Genomic DNA, 26045 nt, shown 5'->3' on the forward strand with positions numbered 1-26045 from the left:
TGGAACTCAAGCACATTGGCACAAGTGAACAGCTAGCTGACATTTTTACAAAGGCGCTTGATGCTAATCAGTTTGAATTTTTAAGGGGCAAATTGGGAATTTGCCTGCATGAAGAAGCATAGCAGTTACAGCAGTTGAGGCGTGCAAAAGGAAACCGTTTTCTCTCCCATCATTCAATGCACGCTAATTTAGGGAAATCATTACAAACTTCCCTTAAATACATCATCACACGCATTCAATTGTTTTTCTTCCAAATTCTAACCTTTGTCTGCAAACCCTATTCTCTCACTTTGATCATCAAACTCCATCTATCCATCTTCTCAACCTTCAAAAATTATCAAAACATGTCTGAATCTTCACAAACCACTAAAACCGGACGGTCTACTCGATCAAAGACAAAAATCGATCCCTCAAAGATTATCAAGGACGCGGTCCCCGTTACAGTTGTTCATGCATCCAAACCCAAAGCTCAATCCAATGACGCTGAGAAGCAAGGAAAAGGAAAAACTGTTGAGAAGAAGGGAACTTCTGAGGTAGGCGATGATATCTCTCTTTCTACTGCTAAAATTGCTAAATCTAGTAAAGGAAGTTCTAAAAGAAAGAGAAGAGACTACAAGTCTAAGTTTGCTCTGTCTATGTCTGATTTGGTTTTTGATTCGAATGTTAACACATCTGAGAAAGCAACTGAAGTAAACCCCAAAACTGTGTCTGATGTTGTTGAAACAATCGTGTCTACCGGTGATAACCCTAGTCTAGAAAAATTGGGGTCTGATGCTGAAAAGAGAGATCTGAATAACATGCCTGTTGATACTGAGATGGAAGACACTCCTACAGAGGTTGAGCCTAATATTGCTGATAAATCACCAACAATTGCTGAGATGGTGGCTGAAAAATCAACCCCTGTTGTTACTGAAGAGGTTGTCATGCAAGATGTTGAGACATCCTTGAATGAGAATGAAGATGCTGAAACTGTTGAGGAAGAACCTGTGAAGGAAACTGTTGCTGAAAAGGATGTTGAGACAACTGCCACAACATCTGAGTCCACAGATGAACAAACTGGAACTGCTGATGAGGGTACTTCTGATAATGAAGGGGACACTCAATCTGAAGAAAGTAACCAGTCCATCCCTACAGATGAGCAAGAGGTTGAAGCTGACAAGCCTGCAGAAGCTGAGAAAGAAAAAGATGTTGTTGATGTTGATGATTATGTCACCACCAAGACTGCTGAAAAATCAACTGGTGGTATAACAAAGAGATTGAGAAGCTGTACAGGGAAGGCTGTGGCCACTGCAAGCAAGACTCCTGCACCAAGAGTGAAAACAAAAGGTGTTGGACCAGTCAAAGGTTGGAGTAAGGTTCTCTCTCCTCCCAGCAAGAAGAAGGAGACACTGAAGAGAAAGAAGGAGTCATCCAGTGACTCAGATTATGATGCTGCTGAAGATGTTGCTAACATCTCATCTGCCAATCCTAAGAAAGCTACTGTGAAGAAGGCTCCTCAAGGTATTGAAGAAGCCCCCTGTGATAACATCTCCTTCCATCGTGCTGCCTTTGCACTGAGATGGGACTACATTTACCAAAGGAGATTGGCTGTTGAAAGGGAACTGACCAAAGATGCTCTCAAATGTCAAGACATCTTTGACTACATCAAGGAAGCTGGTCTGATGAAGACAGTTTGTGATTTCAGTCCCTGTTATGAGCTGCTTGTGAAAGAATTTCTGGTGAACATCCCTGAAGAATGTGATAATCCACTGAGCAAGGACTACCACAAAGTTTTTGTCAGAGGTAAATGTATCAATTTTTCCCCTGTTGTGATTAATAATTACTTAGGAAGATCTATAGAACCTAAGGCTGAATTAGAAGTTGCTAATGATGTTGTGAGTGCTGAGATAACTGGTGGTAAGGTTAAGGTCTGGCCTACAAAGAAGCTGATACCCACGAGTAAATTGAATGTCAAATATGCCATCCTCAATAGGATAGGGTCAACCAATTGGGTACCAACCAAGCATGCAACCAATGTTGCAACCAACCTGGGTAGATTTATATATGCTGTAGGAACCAAGTTTGACTATGACTATGGAACCTTTATTTTTGATCAAACCATTAAGCATATTAGATCAACTGCTGTGAAGATGCCAATAGCATTTCCATCACTATTATGTGGAATCATTTTGGCCCAGTATCCAGAAATCAAGGCTGTGACTGACACTCCCAAGAAAAGGGAATCTGGTTTTACTTTTCATCATAAGCTTTTTGGTAATCACAATGTTACTGATCATGTTGGGACATCTGCTGCTGGAGCTGGTGTTATGACCAAAAGGGAGATTATTGCTGGTTTAAAGATTCAATGTCAGGAAATAGATAAACAGCAGGCTGAGCTTGAGGAAAGGAAGAATGTGTTCTTGAAGATGATTGAAGGATTGGAAGCTGATGAGGTACCTGTCAAAGCTAGTGCAAATGTGACTGCTACAGGTGAACAAAACAATGCAGATGAGGATGAAGGTTATGCTACTGCTACAGATGAGGATGAAGCCTCTGACAGTAGTGATGATGAATGATTTTGTAATCTGTTTAATGTTTTACTGCACTTTGTTATTTGTTTTTTGTGGGTTGTTTTGTGCCCTGGATTTTAGCACCTTCTGAGTGCATGGTCTGTATTTTTAATTCTGCACTTTGGATACTTAACTTTCCTGTTTTGGCACATTTTGTGGCTAAAAAGGGGGAGTAGTACTTTGCTTTGTTTGTTTCTGCTACATGTTGTTGTGTCTTTTGTTATGACATGTTTTTAAGTAGCAGTAAGCAAGTATTCAGGGGGAGTAAAAATTTTACCCTGAGATGATGCGCAAGCTGATGAAGTCAGGGGGAGTTTGCTACTGAATGGATGCTGCCCTGATTGGACGAACATGTGCTAGAAGATGTGCTCCCATATGTCACAACACCTTTGATGACATATGACATATGATATATGTTTTGCTCTGATACCACGATTTATTTTGCTCGAGGCAATTTGATGATAACTCCGCTGCTGCTGCCTCTGATGCATATATTTTTCACCTATGTGAAAATTTGTTTAAATGATGCTCTAACATTCCTTCTTTTGTGTGACCATGGTGATTTGAAGGATTGCGCTTTTTAATCTCTCAAGGGTAATGGCCTGAAATTGTTTTAGCCAAAAATTGCCAAAGGGGGAGATTGTTGGATATTTGAATTGGCTTAATTTTGCTAAAACAAATATACTAACAAGATGTTGGAAAACATGTTACAACATCATATTTATTCAAGGAAATCTCGCGCATTTATGAGAGCATCTGCTATTTATGGAAATCCACTTAAAGAGCACGCTCAATGGAGATTTGATCTGATCAGGAGTTATAAGGATAAGACAGACTTAATGGTACAACGGTATGATCACAATTATCCTATAAAGTCCTTTAACACTTTTGGAAAGTCTTGATATACTCTTAATGAAGATTGAAAAAGTATCAGATCATCCTTTATGATTCTCAAGGAGCGTCTGAACATTTGTGAAGTAAGAGGAGCGTGCTAGATCATTATATATACGAAGACCAAGCTCAAGAATAGATATCTCATTGAAAAAATATTAGTTCACATATTGAGTCTTTGTTGAGTCTTTTATTATTTGATTGTAATTCTTGCTTGTGGATTCTATAACACAAGTTAAGAAGTGAGTTTGTTATTTTAAGGTTACTCCTAAGCTTTGAAGTACGGAGTTTACCGTGTGTGATTCACTTGAAGCTTTTAAGCAAAAGTGAAGTGTTGTCTTGGCAAGATGTCGCCACATCATTCTTAACATTGTATAATCAACACAGGTTGTGTTGTGTGAGTGGAAGTGAGATGGGATCTCATGTCTAGGAGTTCCTAGGCAGAAGTTGCATGAGTAGTGTCGAGGTTATAAGACGTAAACCAGGGGTTTGCTGGAGGTCTTAGTGTAAGGCGTAAATCCTAGGGTTTGCTGGAGGTCTTAGTAACTAGAGCTATTAGTGGATTTCCTTCCTGGATTGGTATCCCCCAGAGTAGGCAGTTGGCTGAACTGGGTTAACAATTACTTGTGTCATTTATTTATTTTCTGTCAGTTTTTATAAGTTATATAAGATGTACCAACAAAAGAAACAACATTAATCATAAAGTAGTTGTTGGGACATCTTAGGCAACATCATTCTAGTGATACCAGAATTTCAACCTTAGTCCTATGTTGCCTCTGAGGTTTGAGGTTTGACTTTCTTTTAAGAATTTCTGAGCCTTTAGGTTGACTTTTCTCATGAACTAGAATTCCTCTGGTTCCAGAAGTTGAAGCCTCAGATTTTGAAACTTTCAGAACATCTGAACTAATACTGTCAAGTTCTGAATAGCTTTTATCTTCTGAGCTTTTCTTCCCAGATCCTGAGGAACTTGGTTCCTCTGAGTTGTCATTTCCCAAATCTCTCAGATTATTATCCTCATCTTCCAGAGTACCAAATTTCTTTCCTTCTTCACTCTGAGGTACAACATAATAAACCCAAGATTTTCCAACCTTTTTGGGATAGGTCTTTAGCTTTGAATATGTTCTACCATATTCATAGCCAAGTCCCTCTCCTCTATGTCTCATGACATTATAAACAAGATTAGCAGCTTTGCTCTTACCAAGGTTGAGATGCACAAACTGTTGAAGACCTATTTCCTGCTCATCAATAGGTTTGTGGCAAACAGCACAACCCTTTTCAAAGTCATTTACTCTATTCAGAGTTTCTTGATATAGACCTTGAAAATGTTCTGCTTGTTCAGTCAGAGTGTTAAGCTTTTCTTGTAAAACTTTTTGTTTACTTAACACTCTGAGATGTTTCTCAATGACCTTGTTAAGTGCAGTTATAAGTTGAGATTTAGAGCAGTCAGAAAATACCTCATCAGTTACTTCAGAATCTGATTCTGATTCATCGTCTGAGTCTGTATCTGAGTCAGTTGAAGCCATCAGGGCTAGATTTGCCTCTTCTTCTTCCTCAACTTCTTCCTCAGATGATAGCTCTTCAAAGGTAGCCATCAGACTCTTTCTCAGTTTACTCTTGAATTGTTGCTTCTTTGAGCTGTATCTTTTGCTTTTGTCTTTAGCAGACATTTCTGGACAATCAGCAATAAAGTGTCCTGGCTTCTTACAGTTGAAGCAGTTCTTCTGATCATCCTTTTTGCTGACAAAATTTCTGGAGCTGTTACCTCTGAAATTTCTTTTGTTAAATCTGTTCCATTGCTGAAACTTGGTGAATAAAGCAAACTCATCCTCATTCATCTCATCCTCTTGACCATCAGCAGAAGATTCTTCTTCAATATCAAGAAGCTGAGTCTTAAGAGCCTTAGAAGTAGTCTTAGTTGACTGTAAAGCCACTGACTTAGACTTTTTCTTAGTTTCTGAGTCAGCATCCAGAACCATCTCATGGCTTCTGAGATTGCTTATCAGAGCTTCAAGACTCAGAGTCTTGAGATTTTGAGCTTCCTCTATTGCAGTGACCTTAGGTCTCCAAGCAATAGGAAGACTTCTCAGAATCTTCTGAACATGGTCATAGGTTGAATAACTTCTCTTAAGAGCTTTAAGACCAGATACAAGGATTTGAAACCTTGTAAACATAGTCTCAATGTTTTCATCTTGTTGCATAGTGAAAAGTTCATATTGCCTTATCAAAAGACTAGCTTTAGCCTCTTGAACCTTTTCATTACCATCATAGGTAGCACACATAGAATCAAAGATAGATTTAGCAGTAGACTTGTCCTCTATTCTGACATAATCTTCATGTCTAATAGCACCAACAACAATGTCCTTTACTCTATGATGCTTAGTGTAGGTTTTTAAGTTAGCTGGTGTGAGTAACTTTCTATGCTCAATGGACAACCTTCCATGTTCATTTAAGTTTTCAAAAGTTACTCCCAACTCAACCAAATCCCACAACTCATGATCAATAGCAGTAATATTGCTATACAGTCTCTCTTTCCACCACTCAAATAATGAAGCATCACCATTGAATATAGGGGCTTTTCTGTTGCCACTATGTTCATGTGATTCATTAATTAAGTAGTCATAACCAAAAGCATTTCTAGGACCACCACCAGCACCACTGGCCTCACCGGTTCTAGTACTACTATCGTCTCCTCCAGACATAGTGTTCTCACAAGATCTTTACTGTCTCACTGTTAAGTGAAAGTAACAGACCAGGTGCTCTGATGCCAATTGAAGGTGTGAAAACACAAGAAGGGGGGGGTTGAATTGTGTTTTAGCTAAGTTAAAACTTTTTCAAGTTCTTAACTCAACTACGTTCGCAGCGGATAAATAACACAAATAATAACAAGAGAGAGAGAGAGAGAGAGAGAGAGAGAGAGAGATCACACAAGCAATTTATACTGGTTCCTCTCACAAAACGAGAGTAGTCCAGTCCCCTTGCACTTCCAAGGGATTTCACTATAATCACACAAGATTACACCTGCTCAAGCACACAAGCAAGAGACTTCTCAACAATGCTCAAGCACACAAGCTTAAGACTTCACACTTAAGCACACAAGCTTAAGACTTCACACTTAAGCACACAAGCTTAAGTTTCCTCAAGTAATAGAAAAGTATATAACAATATACAAATGCTCTTAGATGAACCTAAAGAGAGCAAATACAAATAGTACAGAGTATTTGACTAAAGTGCAAAAAACACTTAACCGAGGTTCAGAGCTTGTATATCACAGAGTTCAGAGTTTGTTCAGCGCACGTTCAATTCTTGACAAAAATATATTTGTTGTAGCTGAAGCTTCTAGTATATATACCACTAGAAAAGAGTCGTTGCAAAAGAACCGTTGGAGTTGATAAACTTTTGTCTTCAAGCAGCCTGTCTTGATGCAATTTGGTTGTATCCAAAACTAAGAAAGAGTTTCAGGTACTTTGACTACTGCAGAGAAGACTTTCCTTATTCAGCTAACAAAACTGAAGACCCACGTTCTCAAAAGAGGACAGACAAAACAGAGGTAGCTGAACTGATCAGACTTGAAAGGTCCTTTTCTTCATTGGTAGAAGAGTTGACTAGCAAAGGGAATCTTTACAGCTTTCAAAGAGATCTTCAGAGGTTGATGAAGCTTGTAGACAGACAAGAAGTTCTGAAGTCTTCATCCTCTGAATGTTGTATCTTCTGAAGTCCAACATCTTCTGAGCGCTTGTGAACTTCTGAATTCACATCCTCTGAACTTCACTCAGAGCTTATATGATGCTTATATCTGCGCACTTAAAATAAATTTTTAGTCCATTCAATTGTTAATTAATACTTTGTTATCATCAAAACCTTTATAGATTTAGGGGCAAACATTTTTAAATCAATTTTGTTCCAACAAGAGGAGCGTGCCTAATCATTATATATACGAAGACCAAGCTCAAGACTAAGTATCTCATTGAAAAATATAAGTTACACATATTGAGTCTTTGTTGAGTCTTTGTTGAGTCTTTTATTATTTGATTGTAATTCTTGCTTGTGGATTCTATAACACGAGCTAAGAAGTAAGTTTATTAGTTTAAGGTTACTCCTAAGCTTTGAAGTACGGAGTTTACCGTGTGTGATTCACTTGAAGCTTTTAAGCAAAAGTGAAGTGTTGTCTTGGCAAGTTGTCGCCATATCTTTCCCAACATTGTATAATCAACACAGGTTGTGTTGTGTGAGTGGAAGTGAGATGGGATCTCATGTCTAGGAGTTCCTAGGCAGAAGTTGCATGAGTAGTGTCGAGGTTATAAGGCGTAAACCAAGGGTTTGCTGGAGGTCTTAGTTTAAGGCGTAAATCCTAGGGTTTGCTGGAGGTCTTAGTAACTAGAGCTATTAGTGGATTTCCTTCCTGGATTGGTATCCCCCAGAGTAGGCAGTTGGCTGAACTGGGTTAACAATTACTTGTGCCATTTATTTATTTTCTGTCAGTTTTTATATGTTATATAAGATGCGCCAACAATAGAAAACAACACAGTTCACAAAGTAGTTGTTGTGACATCTTAGGCAACATCATTCTAGTGATACCAGAATTTCAATTGGCATCAGAGCAGGCACCCTGTTCTGTTATTTTGGGTGAGCTCCAGGGAGAGTACTTTCTGGTACAATGGATAAAGAAGGAGGGTCAGTGTCTAAACCCCCCTTACTGACAGGTCCTGAGAACTATGATTATTGGAAATCTAAAATGGAGGCTTTCATAAAATCAATTGACAACAGGACATGGAAGGCTGTGTTACGTGGATGGGAACCACCAATGGTTCTTGACAAAGATGGCAATAAAACTAATGTCAAGAAGCCACATGATGAATGGACAAAAGATGAGGATGATCTAGCACTTGGCAACTCCAAAGCCTTGTATGCAATCTTCAATGGTGTGGATGCTAATATGTTTAGGCTTGTAAAGAGATGTGTTACTGCTAAGCATGCCTGGGAAATTCTGAGAAAAGCTCATGAAGGAACATCAAAAGTTAACCTGTCTAAGCTCCAGATGCTCAAAACCAACTTTAAGAATCTCAGAATGAAGGAGGAAGAAACCATTCATGACTTTCAAATGAATGTGCTTGATTTCGCAAACTCATTTGATGCGCTTGGAAAACCTATCTCAGATGAGGAGTTAGTTTGAAAAATACTCAGATCTTTGCCTAAAAGATTTGATATGAAGGTGACAGCCATTGAGGAGGCTCACGATCTCTCCAGCCTGAACTTAGATGAACTCATAGGATCACTTCAGACCTATGAAATTGGCTTGAACAGGAGAAATGAAAAGAAAGATAAGAATCTAGCCTTTGCCTCAAAAAGCACTGCTGATGACTTACAAGTTGAATCTGAAAGTGAAGAAAGCTTAGCTGAGTCCATGGCTATGCTTGGGAGACAATTCAACAAGTTGATGAAGAAAGTAGATCAAAGGGCCAAGCCAAATGGTCGATTCAACAACAACAAACAGTCCAGCTTTCAGAAGAAGACAAATGAAGATGAAAGAGGAGTTAGGTGCCATGAATGTGAAGGTTTTGGCCATATCAGACCTGAATGTCCAACCTTTCTAAAAAGGCAAAAGAAGAGTCTTGTGGTTTCATGGTCTGATACAGATTCAGAGGAGGAAGAATCTGCCAATGCTCTAACAGGGGTATGTGTATCTGACTCAGAATCATGTGATGAGGAGGTAACTTATGAGGAACTAGCTGCAACTTACAAAGATCTTCATAATAGAAGTATAGAAGTTTGCAAAGCATTGGAGAAACAAAAGAAGATCAATGGCAAACTACAAGCTGAAAGAAATGACTTACTCATGAACATTAATAATCTCAACATTAAGGTCGAAGATCAGAGTAGTCAAATTCGACAGTTGGAAATGGAGAAGTCTAACCTCCTGTGTAAAGTTGCTGAACAAGGTGAAGAAGTGACCAAGTTAAATGCTGACTTGGATCAAATCACAAAAGTGGCTAAAATGATGACCAAAGGTACTGATGCCTTTGAGGAAATGTTACAGAGACAAAACTATGGGAAACCTAAGCCCATTGGTTTTGAACATGAAAGAGTAAAGCAGCAGATGAGGTTCAACAATGCTACTGTACATACTCCAATCAGCAGCACGTTTGTGTCAGGAGGATTGTCGCAACATCTGATGGGACATCCTATGCCCAGGTTCTATAACTGGACATGCCATCATTGTGGTAGGAAAGGACACATTAGGCCTTTCTGCTTTAGGCTGCACGGATATCCAAGGAGAGTTCATCAAGAAAGCTATGCACCTGCTTTCCCTAATGTTATAACCAGAATGGAATGGAGAGAAAAGAAGAAGATCACGGGTCTAATAGCTCATACATCCTTGAGAGCTTCTTCAAAAGAAACTTGGTACTTTGATAGCGGGTGTTCTAGACACATGACAGGTGTTGAACACTATCTCGAAGATTTGAAGTCATATGCTTCCAGCTTTGTGACCTTTGGAGATGGGGCCAAAGGAGAGATCAAGGGAGTTGGTAAACTTGCAAACCATGGCTTACCAAAGCTAGATAATGTGCTGCTTGTAAAAGGGCTTAAAGCAAATCTAATCAGCATAAGCCAACTTTGTGATCAAGGCATGAAAGTCAACTTCACAAAAGCTGAATGCCTAGTTACAAATGAGCAAGGAGAACTGTTGATGAAAGGAGTAAGGTCTAGAGACAACTGCTATCTCTGGATCCCTAAAGAAGAAGATGTACCAACATGTCTTATTAGTAAAGAAGATGAGGTAAGGTTGTGGCACCAAAAACTTGGCCACCTGCACCTCAAAGGCATGAAGAAGGCAATAGCTAAAGAGGCAATCAGAGGTCTTCCAAAACTCAAAATTGAGGAAGGAAGTATATGTGGAGAATGTCAAATAGGGAAGCAGACAAAGATGTCGCATCCAAAGTTGCAACATCTTACCACAACAAGGGTTCTAGAATTACTGCACATAGACCTGATGGGGCCAATGCAAGTGGAGAGCCTTGGAGGAAAAAGGTACGCGTTTGTCATGGTAGATGACTTTTCAAGGTTCACATGGATTGAATTTCTAAAAGACAAATCTGAAAGTTTTGATGCATTCAAAGAACTTTGTCTTCAACTCCAAAGAGAAAAGAACTCTGCTATTGTTAAGATACGAAGTGATCATGGTAAAGAGTTTGAGAATGCAAGCTTTCTTGAATTCTGCATCTCTGAAGGAATCAAGCATGAATTCTCAGCTCCAATCACACCTCAACAAAATGGTGTTGTTGAGAGAAAGAACAGGACAATACAAGAGTCAGCCAGAGTGATGTTGCATGCAAAACATCTTCCATATCAATTCTGGGCTGAGGCTATGCATACTGCTTGTTATATTCACAATCGTGTCACACTTAGAACTGGAACTTCTACTACACTATATGAACTGTGGAAAGGCAGAAAACCAACTGTCAAACACTTTCATGTGTTTGGAAGTAAGTACTATATCCTATCTGATAGAGAGCACAGAAGAAAAATGGATCCTAAAAGTGAAGAAGGATTGTTTCTTGGATATTCAACAAACAGCAGGGCCTATAGAGTTTACAACCAAAGAACCAAGGTAATAGTAGAATCTATCAATGTTGTGATAGATGATTTGACATCTACTAAAACATCTGACACGGAAGATGATGTTGCAACAACTTTGCCAACATCTGAAGAAGCTGTAGCAGAAAAAGAATCAGATTCAGATGATGAATCAACCATTCCTACACCTCGTCCTGTGAGTAAAGTTCCTTCAATAAGAATACAGAAGAACCAGGGAATCCTAACCAGGGAATTGCTACAAGAAGGACAAATGAAGTGGTTACTAATTCATGTTTTGTTTCAAAAGTTGAGCCCAAAAATGTAAAAGAGGCTCTCACTGATGAGTTTTGGATAGAAGCCATGCAAGATGAATTAAATCAGTTTAGAAGAAGTGATGTGTGGGATCTTGTTCCTAGACCCAATGGTGTTAATGTCATAGGCACAAAATGGGTGTTCAAGAACAAGTCAGATGAAAATGGTGTTGTAACAAGAAACAAGGCAAGGTTAGTGGCTCAAGGGTACACTCAGGTTGAAGGACTTGACTTTGATGAAACATTTGCGCCAGTTGCAAGATTGGAATCTATTAGGCTACTTCTTGGTATAGCATGCATCTTCAAATTTAAGCTGTACCAAATGGATGTCAAGAGTGCCTTTCTTAATGGGTACCTACATGAAGAGGTTTATGTGGAGTAGCCAAAAGGTTTTGTAGATCCTGCTAATCCTGATCATGTGTACAAGCTGAAGAAGGCTCTTTATGGACTGAAACAGGCTCCAAGGGCCTGGTATGAAAGGCTGACAAATTTTCTTGTTAGTCAAGGATACAGAAAAGGAGGCCATGACAAAACCTTGTTTGTTAAAGAACAAGAAGAAAAGCTGATGATTGCCCAAATATATGTTGATGACATAGTATTTGGTGGAATGTCTGAAAAGATGGTGCAGCATTTTGTACAACAAATGCAATCAGAGTTTGAAATGAGTTTGGTAGGTGAGCTGACATATTTCCTTGGTCTGCAAGTCAAACAAATGGAAGACACCATATTTGTTTCTCAAAGCAAGTATGCGAAGAATATGATCAAGAAGTTTGGAATGGACACTGCAGCACACAAGAGAACTCCAGCTGCTACACATCTGAAGCTAACCAAAGATGAGAATGGCATTGATGTTGACCAAAGCCTATACAGGAGCATGATTGGCAGTCTCTTGTATCTTACAGCTAGTAGACCAGACATCACCTTTGCTGTGGGTGTTTGTGCAAGATACCAAGCCAAGCCAAAGATGAGCCATCTTGTACAAGTCAAAAGGATTCTGAAGTATATAAAGGGCACCAGTGATTATGGGATTCTGTACTCCCAGACAAAGAATTCTACTTTGATAGGGTATTGTGATGCAGATTGGGCTGGAAGTGCTGATGATAGGAAGAGTACCTCAGGAGGATGCTTCTTTTTGGGTGACAACTTGATCTCATGGTTCAGCAAGAAGCAGAATTGTGTGTCTCTATCCACTGCAGAGGCTGAATACATAGCTGCAGGTAGCAGTTGTTCACAGTTGATGTGGATGAAACAGATGCTGAAAGAATATAATGTCGACCAAGATGTCATGACATTATATTGTGACAACTTGAGTGCAATCAATATATCAAAGAATCCAGTTCAACACTCAAGAACCAAACACATAGACATCAGGCATCATTTCATCAGAGACCTTGTTGAAGACAATTGTGTGGAACTCAAGCACATTGGTACAAGTGAACAGCTAGCTGACATTTTTACAAAGGCGCTTGATGCTAATCAGTTTGAATTTTTAAGGGGCAAATTGGGAATTTGCCTGCATGAAGAAGCATAGCAGTTACAGCAGTTGAGGCGTGCAAAAGGAAACCGTTTTCTCTCCCATCAATCAATGCACGCTAATTTAGGGAAATCATTATACACTTCCCTTAAATATGTCATCACACGCATTCAATTACTTTTCTCCCAAAATATAGCTTTTGTCCGTAAACCCTATTCTCACACTTCTCTCATCAAACTCCATCTATTCATCTTCTCAAACCTCAGAAAACTTCAACTAAACATGTCTGAATCATCACAAACTACAAAGTCTAGCCGTTCTACTCGATCAAAGGCAAAAATAGAATCCTCGAAGATCATCAAGGACGCTGTCCCTGCTACAACTGTTCGTGTTTCCAAACCCAAAGCTCAATCAAATGTCGCTGAAAAGAAAGGGAAAGGAAAATCTGTTGAAAAGAAGGAAACCCCAAAAGTAAGTGATGATATCTCTCTTTCTACTGTTAAATCTAGTAAAGGAAGTTCTAAAAAGAAGAGAAGAGATTACAAGTCTAGGATTCCTCTGAATATGTCTGATTTGATTTTTGAATCGAATGTTAACACATCCGAGAAAACAACTGAAGTAGAATCTCAGAACCCTAAATCTGTGTCTGAAGTTGTTGAAACACTTATTTCAATTGCTGGTAACCCTAATCAAGAAAATTTGGGATCTGATGCTGATAAGAGAGATCTTAATGCTATGCCTGTTGAAACTGAAATGGAAGACACTCCTACAGAGGTTGAAAAGGAAACTGCTAATAAATCACCAACAATTGCTGAAATGGTGGCTGAAAAATCAACCCCTGTTGTTACTGAAGAAGTTGTCATGGAGGATGTTGAAACATCCTTGAATGTGAATGAAGAAGTTGAAACTGCAACTGCTGAGGAAGAACCTGTGAAGGAAACTGCTGCTGAAAAAGATGTTGAGACAACTGCCACAACATCTGAGTCCACAGATGAAGAAACTAGAACTGCTGATGAGGGTACTTCTGATAATGAAGGGGACACTCAATCTGAAGAAAGTAACCAGCCAATACCCACAGAAGAGCAAGAGGTTGAAGCTGACAAGCCTGTAGAAGCTGAGAAGGAAACAGAAAAAGATGTAGTAGATGTTGATGATTATGTCACCACCAAGACTGCTGTAAAACCAACTGGTGGTATAACAAAAAGGTTGAGAAGCTGTACAGGGAAGGCTGTGGCCACTGCAAGCAAGACTCCTGCACCAAGAGTGAAAACAAAAGGTGTTGGACCAGTCAAAGGTTGGAGTAAGGTTCTCTCCCCTCCTGGCAAGAAAAAGGATACACTGAAAAGGAAGAAAGAGTCATCCAGTGACTCAGATTATGATGCTGCTGAAGATGTTGCTACCATCTCATCTCCCAATCCTAAGAAGGCTACTGCAAAGAAGGTTCCTCAAGGTATTGAAGAAGCCCCCTATGATAACATCTCCTTCCATCGTGCTGCCTTTGCACTGAGATGGGACTACATTTACCAAAGGAGATTGGCTGTTGAAAGGGAACTGACCAAAGATGCTCTCAAATGTCAAGACATCTTTGACTACATCAAGGAAGCTGGTCTGATGAAGACAGTCTGTGACTTCAGTCCCTGTTATGAGCTGCTTGTGAAAGAATTTCTGGTGAACATCCCTGAAGAATGTGATAACCCACTGAGAAAGGACTACCACAAAGTTTTTGTCAGAGGTAAATGTATCAATTTTTCTCCTGTTGTGATCAATAGTTACCTAGGTAGGTCTGTAGAACCTAAGGCTGAATTAGAGGTTGCCAATGATGTTGTAAGTGCTGAGATAACTGCTGGTAAGGTTAAGGTCTGGCCCACGAAGAAGCTGATACCCACTAGTAAGTTAAATGTCAAGTATGCCATCCTCAATAGGATAGGGTCAACCAATTGGGTACCAACCAAGCATGCAACCAATGTTGCTACCAACCTGGGTAGATTTATATATGCTGTAGGTACCAAGGTTGACTATGACTATGGAACCTTTATTTTTGATCAAACCATTAAGCATATTAGATCAACAGCTGTGAAGATGCCAATAGCTTTTCCATCTTTGCTATGTGGAATTATCTTGGCCCAATATCCAGACATCAAGATTGTGACTGACACACCTAAGAAGAGGGAATCTGGTTTTACTTTTCATCATAAGCTTTTTGGTAATCACAATGTTACTGATCATGTTGGGACATCTGCTGCTGGAGCTGGTGTTATGACCAAAAAGGAGATTATTGCTGGTTTAAAGGTTCAATGTCAGGAAATAGATAAACAGCAGGCTGAGCTTGAGGAAAGGAAGAAAGTGTTCTTGAAGATGATTGAAGGATTGGAAGCTGATGAAATACCTGTCAAAGCAAGTGCGAATGTGGCTGCTACAGGTGATAAAGACAATGCTGATGAGGATGAAGGATATGCTACTGCTACAGATGAGGATGAAGACTCTGATAGCAGTACTAATGAATGATTTTATTATCTCTTTAGTGTGTTACTGTACTTTGTTTTTGATTTGTGGGTGTTTTTGTGCCCTGGATTTCAGCACCTTCTGAGTGCATGGTCTGTACTTTGTTTTATTCTGCACTTTGGATACTGTACTTTCCTGTTTTGGCACATTTTGTGGCTAAAAAGGGGGAGTAGTATTGTTTTGCTTTGTTTCTGCTACATGTTGTTGTGTCTTTTGTTATGACATGTTGTTAAGTAGCAGTAAGCAAGTATTTAGGGGGAGTAAAAATTTTACCCTGAGATGATGCACAAGCTGATGAAGTCAGGGGGAGTTTGCTACTGTATGGATGATGTCCTGATTGGACGAACAGGTGCTAGAAGATGTGCTCCCATATGTCACAACACCTTTGATGACATATGACATATGATATGATTAATCATTTGATCTAAAAACCACGTTTATTCTGCTCGAGGCTTTTTGAAGACAAATCCGCTGCTGCCTCTGATGCATATATTTTTCACCTATGTGAAATTTTGTTTAAATGATGCTCTAACACTCCTTCTTTTGTGTGACCATGGTGATTTGAAGGATTGCGCTTTTTAATCTCTCAAAGGTAATGGCCTGAAATTGTTTTAGCCAAAAATTGCCAAAGGGGGAGATTGTTGGATATTTGAATTGGCTTAATTTTGCTAAAACAAATATACTAACAAGATGTTGGAAAACATGTTACAACATCATATTTATTCAAGGAAATCTCGCGCATTTATGAGAGCATCTGCTATTTATGGAAATCCACTTAAAGAGCACGCTCAATGGAGATTTGATCTGATCAGGAGTTTTAAGGATAAGACAAACTTAATGAAATAGCTGGATGACTTATCCTATCATATAAAGTCCTTTAAACACTTTTGGAAAGTCTTGATATATCCTTAATGAAGATTGAAAAAGTATCAGATCATCCTTTATGATTCTCAAGGAGCGTCTGAGCATTTGTGAAGAAAGAGGAGCGTGCCTAATCATTATATATACGAAGACCAAGCTCAAGACTAAGTATCTCATTGAAAAATATAAGTTACACATATTGAGTCTTTGTTGAGTCTTTGTTGAGTCTTTTATTATTTGATTGTAATTCTTGCTTGTGGATTCTATAACACGAGCTAAGAAGTAAGTTTATTAGTTTAAGGTTACTCCTAAGCTTTGAAGTACGGAGTTTACCGTGTGTGATTCACTTGAAGCTTTTAAGCAAAAGTGAAGTGTTGTCTTGGCAAGTTGTCGCCATATCTTTCCCAACATTGTATAATCAACACAGGTTGTGTTGTGTGAGTGGAAGTGAGATGGGATCTCATGTCTAGGAGTTCCTAGGCAGAAGTTGCATGAGTAGTGTCGAGGTTATAAGGCGTAAACCAAGGGTTTGCTGGAGGTCTTAGTTTAAGGCGTAAATCCTAGGGTTTGCTGGAGGTCTTAGTAACTAGAGCTATTAGTGGATTTCCTTCCTGGATTGGTATCCCCCAGAGTAGGCAGTTGGCTGAACTGGGTTAACAATTACTTGTGCCATTTATTTATTTTCTGTCAGTTTTTATATGTTATATAAGATGCGCCAACAATAGAAAACAACACAGTTCACAAAGTAGTTGTTGTGACATCTTAGGCAACATCATTCTAGTGATACCAGAATTTCACTTACATTCAACAAACTGGATTTTGGCACTTAAGGCATTATGGTGAGCTTCCATGTTCGTTGGGTAAGTAGTCCAAGAAACAATTGGATCACGAACCTCTTCATCCTCTTTAAATAAGTTGATAAAGAACTTTCGAACCAAATCTTTTAATCTTTCTGGATCATCAACCCAAGTTCTATCCTCATTGCGCAGAGAAATGATTTTGTTACGTCTCCTTCTGACAATGGTTTTGGAATGATAATACTTCGTATTTCGATCTCCATCTGTGATCCACTGACTTCTAGATTTTTGAAACCAGAGGCACTCTTCATGATAAAGGGTAACAGCGAGTTGATCTTGTAATTCTTTTTCCAACTTCTCAAGAAATGTGCTGTAACCATAGTTGGAACTATTTTGAATCCCGTTAAGTCTTGCCAGAATCTCCTTCTTTCTTTTGAAGATATCTCCAAAAGTCTCTTTATTCCACTTTTTGAGATGAGTTGTAAGATTGTGAAGGCTTTGCACAATATCTCTATCTTTCTCCCACTTTGAATGAAGAAAATCATTGAAATCACCATGGGAAGTCCATGCTGCCTCAAAGCGGAAGGGACGATTTCTATTAGTAGTAGCCTCCCCATTAAGGAACACAATAATGGGATGATGATCAGATTGAACTCTCGGTAGAACCTTAGCAAAACCCTCGTGGTACTTCAGTCTCCAATCAACATTACAAAGGACACGGTCAAGTTTCTTGAAAACTCTATCCCTCCCATTCCACTTGGGACCTCTCCAAGTAAAACGTGTTCCTGCGGTTGTGACTTCAAGAAGGTTACAATCATTGATCCAACTATTAAAAGTCTGACATTTTCTAACATCAGCTGGTGCACCTCCTTTCTTCTCATTAGGATAAGCAATTTCATTGAAATCTCCCATCATAAGCCACGGTGTGTTGATAGAAGTAGCAAGTTGTTTCAATAATTGCCAAGTATCTTGTCTCTCATTCTCTCGTGGGCTAGCATAAACCACCGTAAGAAGCCATGGTTCCATATCTTTCTCACTTACCTGCACATGAAGAAAATGAAAGTCATTTTGAATTAACTGGACTTGAATGTCTGACCTGTTCCACATTAACCAAATACCCCCATAGAAGCCTATTGCTTCAGCCATAACATGATTTTTGAAACCCAACTTCTTAATTGTCTTTTTGGCAGTAGTCCCACTACAACGTGTCTCTTGTAAGGCTACTATGTCAACTTTGTTCTTCCTGCAAAAGTTATTAAGAGCTCGCCGGAAATTTATCCCTTGAGCCCCTCTATAATTCCAGTTAATAACAATCATTAAAAAACAAAAAGAAGTAAAAACTAAAATACTCCTAAAAAAAGGATACATTAGTTTAGAAGCATATTGGTGTCATGGGTTATTCCCCCAATATTATCCCCACTTTTCTTAGTCACTCCCGTGTTTCCCTTTTCATTTGGAATAGCTTGAGTTTCCATGTTGTCGTGCTGCACCGAGGTCGTATTGCCGTGATGCTTCTCAATAGTTCTAGGCTCATGCTCAAGATGAGTTCCATTCTTATAAATGGACCGCTCCACTTGATCTTTTTCAAGACCCATTTTGCCTTGGGTTGCTATATAACCCCCCTTATTCACACCAGATGACTCTTTTGGAATTGTCTTACTTGGCCAAATTGAATCATTTCTAGGCCTTTTTTTCTTGGACCGGTTTTTGTTTTTGTAACTAGATGAGCCACTTTCATTCACGTTGCTTTTATGGGGTGAATATTGTTTATTTAATTTCTCCACCATGTTAAGAATAGGATTTTTAGATTGTTGACTTTGCCCAATACCAGCCTGTCCATTAAAACCGCGTGCATTCATTTGCTTGTTCCTATTTTTTCTCTCAACTTTAATCCATTCTCCATGCAATAAATCAGGTATTAATTCCCCAACGGATTGAACCGAATTAGCAGGGATCTCAACATTAATTACTCCATGATTTACGTTTTCTTTTTCCACCGTTTTTTCTCCGGTAACAGTAGCACTTCCTGCGCCGTCAACTTCGTCGGAATTTTTCATTTTCTCCGTCGGTACACTATTTTTTTTCATTGAACAATCTTGCAAGACGTGGCCGTAGCATCCACACTGTGTACATATGATATGGAGACCTTCATATTGCACATGGTACCAATCCCCATTAATACCAACTCGACCAACGACCGGTTTCGTGAGATCAATTTCAACGCACATTCTAGCGAATCTACCCCGAGCCACTTTCAGAGTATGAAGATCTACTTTGACAGGAGTACCGACCATAGATCCCAGCGCCCAAAGAAGGCTCTCATCATAATAAACAAGATTTAAACTCGGTATTCGGATCCAAACCATAGTTTTGTCTATCGTTGCGGTTGTGGCGTTGAATGATGGAGACCATTGACTCACTTCCAAAATATGATCAGAGATGATCCAAGGACCTCCATTAATCACTTTATTTTTGTCTTCCATCCCATCAAACTTAACCATGTAGTAAGAGTTACCAACGTTCATCAATTCAAAACCTCCTGTGAGTTTCCACACAATCTCAAGTTTAGCCTTCATGGTGTTGTAACCCAAGGATTTTCCCAATAGTTTCACAATAAGAGCATCCTTCCATGGTTCACTAAGTTCAGCAATCACAGAATTTTCAACATGGAGCATGGGCATAAGCCTATTACCTTGAACAAGCTCAACATTTGCTTTGTTTGTTGCTAAAAGATCCACTTTTTCTCTTTCTGCTAAGATTTGATTACCCAGCAATTTATCTCTGAAAGATACCATCTCTTTCACTACTTTTCTATCGGCATGATTATCACTCTCTCCTCTATTGTCTGGAGGTTCTGGTGGTTGTACCACTGCGTTGAACGTGAATGTCATGATGTTTTTTCTTTCTCCGTCGTTGTTTTCTATTATGAAGTTTATGGGAACAACTGCTAGACTCAAGCTTTATAGTTGAAAATAGTGTTCATCGGTTACTTTAATGTTGGAATTTACCACAGATATAGTGATCTGTTTCGGGTTTTACGCAAGTAGAACCTGTGACCGTTTCGGGTTTGATACAGGCTGGTGCTTTGCAGAATGCTACAGTGGCTAAGCTTGATGCGGCGCAGACATATTTGGCCGTTGTTGATGTTGGTATGTCCCTCGGTGTCCCTAATTGAGTTTATGTCCCTCGGTGTCCCTAAATTGAGTTTATGTCCCTCGATGTCCCTAAATTGAGATTATGTCCCTAGGTGTCCCTAAATTGAGTTTATGTCCCTCATGTCCGTAAAATTGATGGTCTGAATGCAATTTCAATTTGAATAGTTATTCATAACCACCAATATAAGTGGAGATGGCCCTTAACACTTTAGAAGCAAAATTGTATATATGTCCCTCGATGTCCGTAAATTAAATATATGTTTCTCGATGACCCTATTGATGGTCTGATTGCAATTTAAATGTGAATGCTGAATCTTGATTATCCAACAAAATGCTAATTTGGAAAGCAAGAAATTGTATAATAGCTAAAAGAATTCTTAAGACAAGTATTTAGATGATGTGTTTGGACGACAATATCAAGATGAATTTTTTACGAAAAATGTGGATTACAATATGAATTCTTATTTTATGGTCTAAATGCAATTTGAATATGAACGTTTTATTCATAACTTGAAATGCAAGTTTAAATGACCCTTGGTAAGAAAGATGGTTGTGTGTGTGTCTTGGTTCTTTAGATGAGAAATTGAGTATATGTCCCTCAATGTCCCTAAATTGACTTTATGTCCTCAATGTTCCTAAATTGAGTTTATGTACCTCAATGAATGTAAGTGGAGCAGTCCCTTGACACCTAAGATGCAAAATGAATATATGTCCCTCAATGTCCCAAAAATGAATATATGTCCCAAGATGTCCCTAAATTGAATATATGTATGTTGATGTCCCACAATTTTCATAGTTTTGCTCTGTTTTGTTGCCTATTATGAGGTTTACGGGAACAACGTTTGGGAACAAGTGCTAGACTCAAGCTTTATAGCGAAAATTGTGTTCATCAGTTACTTTAATGTTGGTAATTTTTAGCACGGAGATTATGTTTTGTTTCAGGTCTGATGCAGGCTGAACTTGCGACTGCTTCAGGTCCGATACAGGATGGTCCTTTGCTGAATGCTACAACGGCTGAGCCTGGTTCGGCGCATACATATTCGGCTGCTGTTAATTTGAAAAGTACGACCCCGGGGCGATTCAAAATGCAATATTGATGCATCATTTGCGTAAGTCTTATTTCTCTTTTTTCTCAAAACAATAAATAAAGGATTATAACTGTTTTGCATAACCTATACTTTCATGATGAATTCTACAGGATGCTGCAGCTTGGCTTGAGTATTTTGAGTCCAAGGCATTTGAACAGCAAGAAGCTGCTCAAAATGGCATCAGAAAACCTGATGCATCAATAGCTATCAAAGGCCATCTAAGGTATAGTAAAATTAACCTTGGAGTTTTGAGTTGATACTTAATTTCTGCATTAGGAAGTACTCATGTAATGTATATTTCCAATGACCGTCATTAATTAATACAGTTCTTTTGGCGTTCTTGTGGCTAGTGGAAACATCTCAATTTTGTTGACTAATGGAGAAATTATTTCGTGTATGTTGTTTGCAATCATGGATATACTTGATATTTAAAAAGGACTTTGTATCAATTCTAAGAATACATTGGACACAGTACAGATAAATTTAATCTGCTTGTGGCTCATATGTGCCTGAAGACTAAAGTAGACATGACTCCTATTTTATGTGTTTGCCTTTGTAGAGGGCTATGTTATCCTCTTGAATTGTCATTATTGACATGTTTCATTTCAGTAAAAGAAATTATATATTTTTGTGTGTGTGTGTATCTGTTTTATGATATTTTTATGATAAATTCACAGACACCTTTTGTAACAATTTCCTATATTTCCAGGGTATTTGTCAGTGTGTCGGATCTTCTTGACTACATCAATCCTAATCACGATACCAAAGGGAGAGATGCAGCAACAAAGAGAAGAAACCAGGTAACAAAAGTGCCCTCCAGATTTAGTGTTCTTGATAATGTTCTCATCAGTTTGAGTCTTTAGGACCGAGGAAAAAGATGATATAGAAGAGTTGTCTAATTAATGAATACTATTGCCTGCAGTCTAAATATACATTTTTTGAACTTATTATCTGGCTCATATGATTGCTTTCTCTCTGCTTTAAGTCTGTAAGATACAGACAGCAATAATAAAACCATGTTTAATCTTAAATTTGGAGTTACCTACACTGTTTTTGCAAATTACCAATTCAAATAGAGGATGATGAATAAAGGATTTGCTCAGGAATTTATAATATACACGACTCTGTAATTTGCTAATGGATAGAGAGAAATCTGGCTTATGATCTATCTTGAAGAAGAACTAACCATCAATTAAATTGGTTTACTCGTGATATAAATTATAATGGTAACATCGAACATACAACTTATTCATCTTCATCCCCATTTCTGTATTTTCTTTATACTATAATGAGCTGAAAATAATATGGAATGTGCTTCAAGATCAATTTAATAAACCTTCTGGATACAATTTTTCTTGCCTCGAAACTATTATTCATCACATTAGTGTGAGAACCGGGACTTGCATACTTCCCCTATATTTTGTACTACAAATCATGTTTTTTTAATTGTGTCAGGTGCGAGCAATATCCTACCAGAACAATGTCTCAGCAAGTTCTGATGAGTCTTCAAAAGAAATCCTAAAAGAGGCTTCAGATGAAGAGCTACATATACCTGAAACAGGAGGTAGTGCAGATTCTGAGAATGAAACCAACTCGGCACCTGATCCAGAACTGCCAATTTTAGAAAAGATCTCGGACGAAAAGCCACAAATTTCTAATGATTTATTGTCTGAAGTTCATCCTGATGGAGATGATGGATGGCAATCAGTTCAAAGACCAAGATCAGCTGGTTCATATGGCCGGCGAGTGAAACAAAGACGGGCAACACTTGGCAAAGTTTATAGTTACCAGAAGAATGTGGAAGTTGGTACTGAACAACATCCTTCGGTAAAAAGTGCTAATCAGAATAGTAAGTATTATTTCTTGAAGAAGAGGACAACACACCATGGGGGTTATGCAGATAATCCTGCTGTGAGCATCAGCCAAGGCACTAAATTCGGAAGAAAGGCAGTCAAGGCTGTTGCATACAGGGTCAAGTCTACGTCATCTGCTTCTAAGACCGTTTTAAATGAGACACCAGAAATTGGTGACAAACAACCTGATTCAGTTGATGTTAATCCATTTAAGACCCCTATAGTCAGTCTTGGTAAAAGTCCTTCATACAAGGAAGTAGCCTTGGCTCCTCCTGGAACAATCTCCAAGTTGCAGGTCTACAATCCTCAAAGTGAGATTCCTATTAGTCATGAACGCGATGTTGGAAAACACAAAGAGGAAGATATCGAATCTCATAGAAACATCAATCCAACCCCAAAAGAGGCAAATAATGCGTTTAAAGAGAAGTCTGATGATTCTTTGTCTGATTCAATAGAAGATTCACAAGATGATACTGTAGTTTCTACTGACAAGAAAGAAGAAACTCAGTTGAACAAAGGTGTTCAAGATAATTGTGTGACTTCTGAGGGGCTTGAATCTGGGGACGTTGAAGCACAAGGAGCTGTTGATAACAGCATAGTGATTGATACAGTAGAGAATGTTGTGGACTCTTACACACAAGAACTTATTGCAAGTAATTTGCCTTGCAGTTTTGAACCTTCTGATAATATAAATTCTAGTCCACGTGGTAGTGAGGATTTAGGCCTCAATTTATTATCACCTAGTCAGAGTCAAGCTGGAGGCATCTCCTATAAGAAATTGTCTGCATCAGCAGCGCCATTCAACCCATCACCTGCCATTGCACGTGCTGCACCTATTGCCATGAATATGACTCATCCTTCTGGTCCCGATCCTGTTCCAGGTATTGGCCCCTGGCCATTAAACATGAATGTTCACCCTGGACCTGGTACTGTGCTACCTGCTGTTAACCCTCTCAACATGCATATCCATCTCCTCCAACAACACCAAACATGATGCAGCCATTGCCATTCATGTATCCTCCTTATACTCAACCTCAATCAATACAAACCAGCAGTGCTTTTCATGCCAATCAGTTTACATGGCAGTGTAATTTGAACCCTATCATATCTAAGTTTGGTCCTGGTGCTGTTTGGACTGGTTGTCATCCTGTGGAATTTCCTCGTTCAGTACCTATTGTTGAATCAATCCCTGATATCATTTCTGAGCCACTAGTGCAGTCTTATACCGTTGAAAGTCCAAGTTCAGCTTCAGTTCAGCTTGAGGACATTGATAAGCTTGGGGATTCTAATAAAGAGGTAAAAACTTCAGCACCAGAGATTAATGAAGATGGAACAGTGAGAGTTGATTTAGAAAGTATAAAATAAAATGGTAATCTAAATTTTCCCGGGACCAACAATGCTGGGAACGAACCAAATCAAAATGTTGGCTCGAACAACAGCACTAACAGTAGTGAAATGAACATGGATGATGAGAAAACGTTTAGCATTTTGATTCGTGGAAGAAGAAACCGAAAGCAGACTCTGAGAATGCCAATAAGTTTGCTTACCCGACCCCATGGCTCCCAGTCATTTAAGGTTATCTATAACCGTGTAGTTAGACGAAATGATTCTCCAAGGTCCATCAATTTCTCTTCTAGTAAACATTGTACAGCTTCTGCTTAACCTACAGTACTTTGTTGTTGCTAATGAATTGTAGCAGTTATTATGGATATAGAAGAACTCTGCCCCAAAAGTTCTCGTGAAGGATCGCGGTATTTCATAATTTGTGGATTCATTACAAATTGCTATGCCTTATTAGCTCAGTTTCATTACAGAATGCTACGGTGGCTGAGCTTGATGCGGCGCAGACATATTTCGCCGTTGTTGATGTTGGTATGTCCTTCGATGTCCCTAAATTGAGTTTATGTCCCTCGGTGTCCCTAAATTGAGTTTATGTCCCTCGATGTCCCTAAATTGAGATTATGTCCCTAGGTGTCCCTAAATTGAGTTTATGTCCCTCATGTCCGTAAAATTGATGGTCTGAATGCAATTTCAATGTGAATAGTTATTCATAACTACCAATATAAGTGGAGATGACCCTTAACACTTTAGAAGCAAAATTGAATATATGTCCCTCGATGTCCGTAAATTGAATATATGTTCCTCAATGACCCTATTGATGGTCTGAAGGCAATTTAAATGTGAATGTTGAATCTTGATTATCCAACAAAATGCTAATTTGGAAAGCAAGAAATTGTATAATGGCTAAAAGAATTCTTAAGACAAGTATTTAGATGATATGTTTGGCCGACAATATCAAGATGAATTTTTTACGAAAAATGTGGATTACAATATGAATTCTTATTTTATGGTCTAAATGCAATTTGAATATGAACGTTTTATTCATAACTTGAAATGCAAGTTGAAATGACCCATGATAAGAAAGATGGTTGTGTGTGTGCCTTGGTGCTTTAGATGAGAAATTGAGTATATGTCCCTCAATGTCCCTAAATTGAGTTTATGTCCCTCAATGTCCCTAAATTGAGTTTATGTACCTCAATGAATGTAAGTGGAGAAGTCCCTTGACACCTTAGATGCAAAATGAATATGTCCCTCAATGTCCCAAAATTTAATATATGTCCCAAGATGTCTCTAAATTGAATATATGTACGTTGATGTCCCTAAATTAGATTTTCATAGTTCTGCTCTGTTTTGTTGCCTATTATGAAGTTTACGGGGACAATGTTTGGGAACAAGTGCTAGACTCAAGCTTTATAGTCAAAAATTGTGTTCATCAATTACTTTAATGTTGGAACTTTTTAGCGCAGAGATTCTGTTCTGTTTCAGGTCTGATGCAGGCTGAACTTGCGACTGCTTCAGGTCTGATACAGGATGGTCCTTTGCTGAATGCTACAACGGCTGAGCCTGGTTCGGCGCATACATATTCGACTGTTGTTAATTGGAAAAGTCCGACCCCGGGGCGATTCAAAATGCAATATTGATGCATCCTTTG

The 26045-nt window shown here is 38.8% G+C and overlaps 3 protein-coding genes across 3 annotated transcripts; 2 read left to right on the plus strand and 1 right to left on the minus strand.

Moving 5' to 3' along the window:
* Positions 1–344: 344 nt before the first annotated feature.
* On the plus strand, positions 345–15302 carry LOC123886373 (suppressor protein SRP40-like). Its single transcript, XM_045935696.1, has 4 exons — positions 345–803; positions 14124–14247; positions 14575–14643; positions 15163–15302. Exons 1-4 carry the CDS (start codon positions 345–347, stop codon positions 15300–15302), a joined length of 792 nt encoding a protein of 263 aa, XP_045791652.1.
* A 1652-nt stretch (positions 15303–16954) lies between these two features.
* Positions 16955–18274, minus strand: LOC123886374. The gene has a single exon (XM_045935697.1). The coding sequence runs from the start codon at positions 18272–18274 to the stop codon at positions 16955–16957; it is 1320 nt and encodes a 439-aa protein (XP_045791653.1).
* Positions 18275–19951: 1677 nt separating this feature from the next.
* LOC123886376 (protein REDUCED CHLOROPLAST COVERAGE 1-like) lies at positions 19952–24557 on the plus strand. Its single transcript, XM_045935698.1, has 6 exons — positions 19952–19975; positions 20034–20106; positions 21055–21161; positions 21311–21423; positions 21910–22000; positions 22656–24557. The coding sequence occupies exons 1-6, from the start codon at positions 19952–19954 to the stop codon at positions 24045–24047; spliced, it is 1800 nt and encodes a 599-aa protein (XP_045791654.1). The 3' UTR covers positions 24048–24557.
* The last annotated feature ends 1488 nt before the right edge of the window (positions 24558–26045 follow it).

The sequence above is a fragment of the Trifolium pratense genome, linkage group LG5, assembly GCF_020283565.1.
Source record: "Trifolium pratense cultivar HEN17-A07 linkage group LG5, ARS_RC_1.1, whole genome shotgun sequence".
NCBI classification, from domain to species: domain Eukaryota; kingdom Viridiplantae; phylum Streptophyta; class Magnoliopsida; order Fabales; family Fabaceae; genus Trifolium; species Trifolium pratense.